The 11,835-nt window shown below is 37.9% G+C and overlaps 1 protein-coding gene across 6 annotated transcripts in view; it reads left to right on the top strand.

The window, feature by feature from the left end:
* The window catches only part of HIVEP1 (HIVEP zinc finger 1), a 117,699-nt gene that overhangs the window by 95,118 nt on the left and 10,746 nt on the right, over positions 1-11,835 (top strand). For all 6 annotated transcript variants that reach the window (XM_051610498.1, XM_051610502.1, XM_051610499.1 and 3 more), the window contains 3 exons: positions 4,904-5,037; positions 6,027-6,202; positions 8,211-8,315. In XM_051610498.1, coding sequence (XP_051466458.1) covers positions 4,904-5,037; positions 6,027-6,202; positions 8,211-8,315 — 415 coding nt within the window. The remainder of the gene's footprint in view (positions 1-4,903; positions 5,038-6,026; positions 6,203-8,210; positions 8,316-11,835) is intronic.

The following is an 11,835-nucleotide window of genomic DNA, read 5'->3' as shown; positions in this document are numbered from 1 at the left end:
TCAGGCCTAAAGGGAAGTTAAACCTGGTCCTACTAAAACCAGTGGGAGACTGATTTTTATATTGGGAGGTGAAAACTCAATCTGTAATGTTTTGTGCAGAAAATACATACAGGCTGCGAGCTTTGGGTTAGTGCTGAAACTGAATTGAATCTTTGCTTCCATAATAGCGAGCAGCCTTTGTTTAAACTTGTATGACCTTTTTCAGTCTGCTCCCTCATACTCTTCATGAGATGTTGCACCTTAAGTAGTGCTACATTTAAAAAAAGAAACAAATATTTGAAGATTTAGCTTTTTTCATTGTATATAATTGAGTGATTCTAAGGCAAGTCTCACACCAGTTCTGTCATTGAGTCATGCTTGTTTTATTTTTTAAAGAACAGTGTATCAGAAGAAATTCTCTGATAACAAAGCTGCTGCATGCCTCTTGAAGAGCAAATTTTGTCAATAAACAAGTTCTGTTTAGTATATAAATAATGGATAATAGTATTTTGAAAAAATATGTTGACAGCACCCTTTTAAACACTCCAGGAGTTCTGAAATTCTTTAATAGGCAGCTGTCAGGTACATTTACAGTGCTCCTGCCACAAAAGAACCACAGTTAATAATCTTCCATCAGTCTTTCTTGGTGATGTTTTGAATGAAGCACATGAGCATGGTGAAAATAAAGAGTTCTTAAGCTCTGCCTGTGACTGATTTGTAGATTTTACTCAGAGCCATTATGAGGGAAGAAAGGGCAGCGAGAAAGCAGCAATTAAAGTTTAACTGGTATCTCAGATTGTACAGCAGAAATTACAAATTTCAAAGACCTGATAGGATCTAATACCTCCAGAGTTGGTCTGCTTTTCCTTTTAATGACTCAGGCAGTGGGATTTCAGCTGCTTTCCAGGACGATGCTGATGCTATTACAATATACCTCTGTATTACCAGTCTCCAGTTAGACCTGGTAATCAACGCGGAAACTTTCTCACAGAAGCCTTGCATAAAGAAAGAAAAAACTGCAAGTCCTCATTCGGTTCATACCCAGTAATTCTCCTACCCTTTTTTCTGGTTCTGAGAATGGAGAATATTGGAGGTCTTTTTGGAAATTATTATTCCATTGAAAAAGCAACAACGACCAAGCCAACAAACAGATTAGCAAATATTTATCAAAAAAATGTGATTGATTTCCTGCTTAAAAGCTTGGTGGTGTCCTAAGTTCCTTCAGGAACCACAGGTCAGATTGCAAGTCTCTGGGGGTTGTGTTTGCTCAAGTGGTTTGCATGTTTTAACCCTGACCTGACAGAGAGCTTGTAAGTGCTACTATAATCAAATTAATAAATAATAACAAAAATGCACCACTGTTACGCCTCACCTCCTCTCTCACAGTCGTAGCCCTTTCCAGAGTGATTTGGCTTATTCTGCTCGTGGGACTTTTAACTGCTCATCTTCTCACCAAGATAAAGCGACTTCCTGAACTCTTCCTGGGTTTGCCCCCAGAGCTAAGTCGTGTTTACAGAGATCTCATCCTGCAGCATAACTGCTACTAATCATTGTCACAAAAAAGGCAATTCTTTCAACAATAGATGCCACAGGAAATGAAGAGACTTGTGAACAAACTGCGAACAATAAGGAACCCCAGGACTTTGTTTGCTCTTCACAATTCACTGCTCAGAGGCAATAGGTGAAGTTGCCACGTTCCAGTGACTCAGAGAACAAACCACAAAATGTTATTTTGAAAGAAGCTCCTGGAACAAGTACAGCACGTTAAAATGCAACAGGAGCGCTACCTGCATGGAAAAGGCGTGTTTTTTCCTCCCTGCTCTTTTTATTTCATTGTTCTAGTTAGTATTATTTTTCACCAGTTTTCCTCACTTGAAGTCATTGGTGCTGTATCAGGAGCCCTTTCTCAAGCCCCCACATTGATCTTGGCTCCCTGCTCTGAAGCTGATCAGTACTGTGTGCTGTAATGTGTGAGAATCAGTAATGTGTGCAGTATTCCAGGGTGAAGATTTTCAGGCAAGAACAGGCTGAAGAATGGAAAGTTTCACCTAACTGGAATGCTTTCCTTTCTTGGATGATGTGCCACAACAGTCCAGATCACCACTGGAAAGTAGTTAAATGCAGAATATTTTTATGTGTAAACTAGTAAAAGTTTAAAGATATTAAAAATATTTTCCTCAAGTGGCTTTATGCCAGTGGGAGAAATGTTTAATGAATATTCTAATTGGAAATTTACAACTTTGATGATTTAGGCTGTGAACATGGTTTTTTTCCAAGGGATGTTGTAAAGTACCAAAAGTATCTGTTGAACCCTGGTCTCCAGGCAGCCCTAAGAGCAGGGTTGTTTCCAGTTTTATGCCGGTAATTGAAGACAGTGGAGTTAAATTGGAGCAAAATGAGTAAAGTAGAAATGAATCATGGTCCTTGTCTCTATGGGAGAAGAAAGAGAAGACTGTTAGAAGTGGAAGGCATAAGTAATCGTGGAGAGGAACATTTTACAGTTATGCCATTTTTCTAGCCTTTCCATCAGTATGTGTGGGATTTGGGGGGATTTTAGGTGAGGAACACAAACCCATGCTTCCTGGAGACTGGCTGCCCTTTAAAATTCACAGACGACCCAGTGTATCTTCAGCATCAATTTGGAATTTTTCAGAAAAACTCAAGACTGCTTTTTTTTGTTGTCAGTGAGCAGTTCTGTAGATTTCTGTGACAGAAACCTATTGTTTCTGTTAGAGCATTTCTGTGATAGCAGCATTTTGCATGTTCAAGACACTGAAACAGCTATTTGACACTGAAACAGGTATTTGGCCTTCTGTTAATTTTTTTGTACTGTAGGTGCTTTTGTGAATATACAATTTATTACATTGCTATTTCACCACACTTGGGATAAATACATGTGCCATATACTTCTGGAATCTTTCTTTTCACTTTGTCTTCATTCTTGAAAATTAAATCTGGAAAGAATACTTAGTATTTAGGACTGAAAGATAAGGCACTTAAAGATTGTACTGTTCCAGCTGCTGGAAGTTTTTATGTACTATTTGCTTTATTGCATGTGTTCTGTATTTTCCACTGGTACTTTCTTGTTAAATTACAGGTGTCACCTTGCTACTTTTTGTCTGAAGTGGAAACAAAAGCAATTCACGTGCCAGGCAGTGCATAGGAACTATGACATGGCTGAGTTGCAATTACTGGAGCAGGCTCCACTTCTGATATTTCTCAACTAGAACATCATCTCCTTTCACCTTGTATGAATGCTGTTAAAACATGCAGGGTGAAATTTCTTTCTTCCTACACACAGGCAGAGTTGTCATGTATGCTTTGGTAGAACTGCTCAGATACTTGAAAACCCAGCCCAAATCAATCAGAAGGCTGCATCAAGGCATATGGGTTGGAGTAGTACTTGCAGTCTGTGCAGATTCCTAGGGCTTTGAATTGAACAGGAGGTTGCTTTTCTGTTGACCTCTGTTAATCCCTCATCTGCCACATTCCTTATCAGGTGGGAAGTAAAGGTGGTGGCTGAGACTTCATGAAGGACTATGGGCAAGGACCTGGTGCCAGGATGATGTCACCCTTCAATATATGTAATGACTAGTGTAATTCATCAGTCATTTTAAGTCAATAAGTGAAGTCATTCTTCTTGCCAAGAATTCAAGTGTACAGCATTACATTTTATAATGAGTAGAAAACATAAGGCCAGAATTATTTTTTTTTTCTCTCTCATCATTTTATTCACTTATCAATATGAGCAATGTGATTAAGCGTGCCAGCTACGTGGGTAGAACAGTTTATAAATACAGCAATAATAATTGCTGGCTAATTGGATCATTCCTTCATTGTTGCCCATTTCATAAATATCCTAGACTTGGAAGGAGTAGATTTTAATTGGCAAATGTTGGGGGAACTCGTCCTCCTTTAAAAAAAAAAAAAAGTTTCTTAATTAATAAACAAGGGAAAAGTAGAAATGTATTTTGTTCTGCTGGACAGCTGGCATGCTTTTTCTTGTAATTTGGTCTAGCAGTGGGAATGAAGTGTGGAGTCTTGCTTTGGAAGGGTTTCGGAGCCCCTGTTAATAACCTCACCAAATTTGGAACAGTCAATTTCCACACCAAAACAGCCATATATATGTATATTTTTTAAGTATTAGCAATCAGAAATGTTACCTGTTAGTTTCTTCCCTTGGTACTCCCCTCTTTCCCACCCTTCCCCTCTTTGCTGTGCTGTGGAAAAGCAGCTCCTGCCAGCCATGAGGTGCTGCTGGGTGGTGGGTCAGTGGGTGATATCCAGGACCTGCAACTGCAGGAAGGAGAGCTCTCAGGGAAGCTCTTCCCTCCTGCCTGTGCCCTGCTGTGGTAGACACTGGGCAGAGAGAGCTGAGGACGTGCTACTGAAACATCGGGACTGGAGCCCTGGGGAAAAAGCACAGACAACTGATTGTACACTGAAGTTTCCCCCTTTTTGTCAAATTGTTGGGGGCAGCGGATCACGCAGCTGCAGAGCCCCATCTGTATGGTCCTAGTTGTCATGTCGAGGGTAGAGAAGTGAAGTTGTACCTGTTCAGGAAGCAATTGGGTTTGAGTGTAAGGATCTTTTCCCTGCAGAAAGCTATCTGTGAGCTAAAAAACATCACCTTCACCTTCCCAGAAGAAGAAAGAGGCATCTCCTGCTGCAGAATCAAAACATTCCTGGTTCCCTACAGTACCATCATCTCTATATAGATTTAACATTCTAAAAATACTCAGTGCATAAGAGAGCAGTAGTTTAGCAAAATACATTTTTTCTTTCATATATCTTTTACATTTCTTTTAAAAAATCAGTTATTATAACTGCAGCTTTTATGATGCTTTTATTAATAATTTACAGGTTTGAATGGCATACTAAATAGACCTAATTTTAATGATATGCATATCTAATTTTCTTTCAGCGAGCATTAAATAGAAAAAAAATGGCTGCAACTGAATTCAGCAATAAGGAGAACTCTGAATCAAGCACTGAGCACGATAAAGAAAATTCCTTTGTCAAAACTGAACCCAGAAGAGTTAAAATATTCGATGGAGGGCAAGTATTGTACTTTGTATATCAGATATCATTGCGAAGATAATTTTTCCTGAATTCTAGACTTTGCAGAGATGTTGCCTCCCGTTTGATTTATTTTAAATAACAGTTCCCATACTGTGGTCTGTGGATGTTGGTTTATGTTTCCAATAAAAATGGAAAGTCATCAGAAACATGGAGCCATGAGTTACGAGGGGGATAATGAAATAAAGAACGGTGGGCAGTGCGATTCATTTTTATATTTTTTTTTTTCTAAAGGACAAACATTAATCAGCAGTAAAGGCAGCTACATACAGCCATAGATGTAAATTCTTTTCTTCTGTTTCTCTTACATGGTAAATAATACCTGCTCTGCAATAAGGTTGTGTAACTGTAGCTGGAGAGGATATCGTCCAGGGGCTAAGCAGCAGACTGCGGTACAGTTTGGCAATCCGTGCACAGGCTGGAGAGCTCCTGATTTGAAAAATGCCATGGAAATATTTACTGAGAGCCTTTGTCCTTGCCCTGCAAGACTTTAAATCAGTTGTCTGATACGAATAACAGTTGCTTTAGCCACAGTACTGTGCCATATACAACATCTTATAAACTAGATTTTCGTGGTAGAAAAGTGCCAGTGACACTTCTAAAAATTTAGAGTACAAATGGTGCATATTTTATTATTCTTATAATTGACAGTGGGCTCTAGGGCTTTTCATTTACTGGTTCCCAGTTTGAATCCAGTCTAGGCCAGCATTTAAGCCACTACCACCTGCCCAGGTAAAACATTGCTACGTGTCTCTGCTCAGATCCAAACACTGCAGGGACCAGGTCACAAAACTTAGGCACATCCTTCGGCATCCTTAAGCTGGAGAAATGAAGGATGTAATTGAATCTGAATTACTTTTTCCATCTAGAGACAGTCCCAGTAGGCTGAGTCCAGAGCACATTGCTGGGAAATTTTAAAAACTTTCTCATTACAACTAATTGCCACGCTCTTTTGGTACTGTTACTAGGTACAAGTCAAATGAAGACTATGTGTATGTTCGGGGGAGAGGGAGAGGGAAGTATATCTGTGAAGAATGTGGAATACGTTGCAAGAAACCCAGCATGCTGAAGAAGCACATTCGCACACATACAGATGTCCGTCCTTACCACTGCAATTACTGCAACTTCTCCTTCAAAACTAAAGGTAGGAGTACTTTTCAGTGTACATTTTTTCCCTTTTTTTTTAAATTTCTCCTTTAAAGTATAATTCTTCTCATATTTGTCTATTCATAAGCTGAAGAAGTTTTCTATCGGTGGAGTTTTATTGTCTAATACTTCAAGTATTTGTCATTTTGGAGTTCCTTCTTTTCCTTTGTCTTCTGTGTGTTTACTCAGATCATCACATATAAATATGAGTGAACTGTGTGGCATGCCACAGTAAGAGAGATGTTGGAGTGGAAAAGGAAATCATAGGGGAGTATGATGAAAGATAGATAGAGATGAGTAAGCTTGTTAGCTGCTTATCCAAAGTAGGGATGGGAATGCAGAATTTTAAGTCCCCAGCATGTTTTTTACTCAACTCATTGCTCTGGGAAAGAAATCAACCTTTATTAAATTACTATATAAAATGGTTTTTATACTCTTGAAGGACAAGGTTCACTCTCTACTTGGACCTCCTAAGACCCAAAGATGGACCCCTGCATTTAAAGCCTGTTTACGCTAGATACTTAAATGCATCTTGGTTTAAGCAGGCAGTATATTAAACAGTGCTACATCCAGGATTCAAAATAAGTGAAACAGACAGGAGAAGTTCACAGCCAAAATACTTTCAGCAAAAAAATCCTAAGCAGTAAAATTTTTCTTGGCTTTGAACATCATTTAGCAATAATCCTCCCCAGCAGTAACCTCAGAAACATTTGTATTTTTAGTGGATTTGAGACTGTTCAGCAGTCGGGTGGAAGACTTCCAAGAAATAATGCAGTGCTGTAGAAAGTGGGGTGGATAGTCTTTAGGTGTGTCAAAACCTATCACTGCATCCTGACACACTGGGTCATCTTGCTGCCTTTGAGATGAAATGCCAGAGTGTGAACCCAGTAAATTCTGATGATGGTTTTTGCAGAGCAGGCGTGCTGGCCAAGTTTAAGTAATTAAATTCTGCCCATTTAAAATTCCCCCTGGTTTCAGTTGTAGCAGATACTTGTATTTGCTTCCTCTTCTGTAGTTGCTATGCGGGGCTGTTGCCATTACCACTGGCAGAGTCAGTCATGCAGTTGGGTGCTTGATGTTTAGTAAACCACCCTTCATGAGAGAACAGTGTGGCCAGTAACTTCATGCAGTATGTAAAGCAGGGAAACTTGCTATTTGTGAGTCAATACAGTCACACAGCTTCATAACAACTGTTTCAAAATTTAGGCTGAATTACTACCTTCCTTTCAAAGCAGGAATAAAAAGTTCCATAACCAGGGAAGAATCACCATATCACCCACCATAATTTCTCTCACTGATATACCTCAAAGAAACTGTATTTTTGAGAGACAACAGGAAGCTTAAATTTAAAGCGAGCAGTTACTTGTAGTAATACACATTTCACAAATGGCATCATTTGCAGATCTCTGATAGACTCTTAACCTTTTCTTGATGATAGTTGCCATTTTTCTTTTCAAAGGAGAAGGGGAGAACAGCCCGTGGGGCCTCTCTCAGCAGTTAAGACATTAACTTTTGAAATTCAGATCAAATATGTTCATACTCTGATTTTGGATAAAATTAATCTGTTTGTTTAGGTTGGCAGTGAAAATGATTACACTAAAAATAGAATCCATCAAATACTAAAAGAGCTGCAAGATACGAATTGTATTTTCACACGGTAGTTTTGTGTCAACGTGACTTTGAAGACTGAATCAACCTTTTTTATACTTTGCTATAAAAACATGACAGGTCTTTTACACCAATGCAAAATATATCATCATCTAGGATTTTCATCCTATTTTATTTTATCTCTATAAAGAACTTCATGAAATGTAGCCAGAGTGCTAGTAGCATTCAGGATGGTAAATCTGCTGCAGCCCTTAACAGCTTGCACTGGGGAGCAAGGCTCTGTCAAGTGAGAAGTCAGATTATACAAGTGGTTATAAATGTAGCTGAATAAAATATAAACATGTTGAGTGTATATTTTATAGTCACAGAACACTTATTTTGTTTCATTTTTTCTTAAGGAAATCTAACAAAACATATGAAGTCAAAGGCACACAGTAAGAAATGCATGGATTTGGGAGTCTCAGTAGGCTTAATAGATGACCAGGATGGAGAAGAAGAATTTGGTAAGAAATTCAAATCTTACTCCTTTACTGCATTTTTCTATTTATTTTGTCATCTCATTTTCTTACCCTTTCTTTTCCAAAGCTTTTAAGTCTCTGTACTGGGAAAAGATACAGAGATAAGAATCTTAGAAGCTAGTCCAAGGGAGTGAAAAATACTGGAAAAACTTCCCCTAAAAGAAATTACAACAATTAGACTAAAGATAAAATACCACTGAATTCCTCACAAAGTGTTACGCACTTTACCAATTTCACAGATAAATATGACAAGACTGAAAATACCAGAAAAACAGCTGTTTGCCTAGAAAAAGTATAGTCAAAGGTAGTATTTCTGGTAAGGTAGTGCATTAAATTGTCGAAGTTTTGAGATGCACATTTCATAACAATTGTATCACTAATGTATGCCACCTGAATCACAAATATGTTGCTGAGTGCTTTGCAAGGAAGCTAATCATCTTCCAGTGTAGAGTTGGGCATAAATCAGCAGACAGAAATGATTTAGAAATTACGAACATTATTCATCTTGACCTGTTCAACTTCTCCATCAGTGATGAGTGTTACCAAAATGAATGTATTTGCTAATAATTGGAATTTTTCACTTCCTGTCTCTGCTGAAGAGGAGAGGAGGTTGAGGACAGTCAAAGAGGGCCAAACTGGGTTCACACTGTGTGTGTTTGCTCAGCATAAGAAAGATGTAGCTGCATCAGCCGCAGTGAGATGGAGAACAGGATTGTGGGTTAGGATGTGTCCAGTCTCAGCATCTCTCAGTGCAGTGGTGGCATTTTCTCCTCCCCCCCCTTTCTCAGCAGGGAGATGAATCCTGTTGCCTTGCCTAGTATTTTTCTTCATTCAGTGCTATAGTTTATTAGATTGCGGATGAGGTTTTGAGAAAAGCAAGCAGTGGGGATCTTTATTTAAACAGTAAAGGGCAAGAAAGATGAATGCACTTGCTCCCATATGACAACCGCTAGCAGCATCAGCTTGAATCTAATTCTAAATAATATTGGGAATGTGACTCAGCTGGGATGATTCAGTAATGTACTAGGTACAAAGAAACCTGCATTTTCTCTTTCTTGGCATTCTTCGGTACATTCCTTTTTTTTTTTTTTTTAATAAGAAACATATCCCCTTTGCAACTGAGGTACCAAACAAGTAACGAAGAAGATAAGCAGCAATTAAAAAAAAAAAAAATGTCCTTTTCTCACAGAGGGACAGTTTTCATTAACATTTTCAGCCTTCACATGACAGAAAAATCACAGCTTTTTTAAGCAACGTTCTGTAGCTTTCGACATTTTATTTAGTTTTGTAAATGAGAGCTGAATAGGTATTTCTATTTACTAGGGACAGAAAACATTTGCTTGATTGATAAATGGATATTCCCAATTGCATACATTAAAACCTGCATCTGTGGATGTAATGTAATGGGAAATGTTTCACATGTTAACAGAATTATCAGTAACACCCTGTAGAAGTAAGCCATTTTACATGTTTGTTGAAAGATAGCTTTTTTTTGGCTCTAAGACTATTTAATTGAGAGATAGAGACTCTCTCTTTTTCCATATCCTGTACAGGTGTGTATAACCATTGTATAAACAATTACATATTGCCTGAAATACACAATTTGTTTCTGCACAGTAATTACTTAACAAACTAAATATTCTATTTTGGAAAACAAGCAAGACAAAACGTTCAGTGGGATTTGCCATGTAATTCATTAAATCCTTGCAGAAATTTAATTTTAAGACTGCAATGTTTGTTTTGTTGTGGATTGGGTTTGGTTTGTTGTCTTTTTTTTAAATAGAGCAGGTAACGCTTCTTCCTTTATCTAAGAACCCCAAAACAAAAGAACAACTTGGTGGTAAAATCCCTGTTTTCTCTAAAGGATCTGGCTCAGGTACCCATAGAAAAACTAGCTGTGCATCACAAAGCTCAGCACAAAAGTCCAATCCAAGGAGCGGGCTAATTCAGCTGGTGATAAACACAGCAAGTGCCAAACCAGTCCAGCCAAACCAGTTGCTTCAGAACACAGTGCATTTACAATTATCAGTGAGTAAATGTATACTTTAAAAACGGCATTATGTCTTTGACCCTTGCACCCCTCCCTCTGGTGTGTGGTGGTGGCAGGTTTGTGTCATGTATCATTTTGGTGCTTTAAAAATGATGTGTTAAAAATGGTATCTCTCTTGGAGCCAGTGGTCTGTCCCAGTCCTATCTCTTTCCTCAATTGGAAAGAAATGTGAGATATAAAGAGCAAGGTGATGAAAATCTGATAAGAAATAATTTTGAACTAAAAAATATAATTTATTCTTGCCATAGGCTGTGTGAGATTGGCCTGTTTCTTGACCCAAAAAATGTCTTGTCTGTCTCAGTCTAATTTGCTGTTCAAACACTTGGAATACTGATTATTCTTAGGGCATGAAAAACATCTGCACCTTTGCTTGAAATCACAAAGCTGTATGTCTTTCATCAGACTTTGAGTCAGAGAATTAGCCAGAAATTTTAAGAAACCCACCAACTTTTTATTTACTGAAGATTTTGCTGGTTCTATTTTCATGTCTTTTTAAGCACACAGGCAATCACAATTATTCAAATATATCAAATTTTTTTTCAATTCATAGGACAAGTCAGCTGTGACCTGATAGCAGTACAGATGAATAGTACATGCAGATTGGATAAGGAGTGCAAAATTTTACACAATCCTGATCACAGGCACAGGCACACACAGGCAGACACCCAGAGCCTGTTTCTTCAGTAATATGAGCAGCTGAAATTTTGTTGTGCTGTAGCATCTAGGGAAAAAAAGAAAGAGATGCTCCCTAGCTGTCTGAGACTGTATGTGATGAGAGCTTTTAACATAGCATTCTTTGTGTTTGGACTTGTCATCGTTTGGGTATTAGTAAATACTTTCTGGCTTGGCTTTTTTGTATTCAAACTATTCCCTCACCCATTTATCTTTCATCTTCTGCTCTGTGGAATGTTCTTGTCACCAAAATACAGGGTTACAATGTAAGGAATGTTAGTATCTGAATTAAATTGTCAGACGAGGTGAACTGTTTAGTGTGACAGACTGCAACTGGGGATAGCCTCTTCGGCCATGTTGACCCAACATTGTCTTACAAACCACAATAATTTGTCTTAAAATTAAAACAGTTACAAACTTTAAACCCATAATACTTCATATGTAAGCTAATGTGTGAATGGTATGGTGTGCTTGAGTAAACTTGCATGAGAAAGTTGTTTAATAATTAAATCAGTAGATGGGCAGAACTTATTTAATTGGTCTCTGAGGAGAAATTTTATCCCAAAATATTAATTACTTCAACTTGTAAGTTTCAGATATGTATTTTATATATATATATATATACATACACATACATATAAAAAACCTTTCATTTTCTGCAGTATGAAATAAACCTTTCTAAAGATACAATGGTTCTAAGATGAATAGCTTTATATTACTTATAGTAGATATTGAGTTTCCATAGCTCCTCATTAGCTTAATCCTGTCTCAGTCTGTGTTTTC

This window comes from Apus apus, chromosome 2 (assembly GCF_020740795.1).
Source record: "Apus apus isolate bApuApu2 chromosome 2, bApuApu2.pri.cur, whole genome shotgun sequence".
NCBI lineage: Eukaryota > Metazoa > Chordata > Aves > Apodiformes > Apodidae > Apus > Apus apus.
This window is presented reverse-complemented; position numbering and strand designations above follow the sequence as displayed.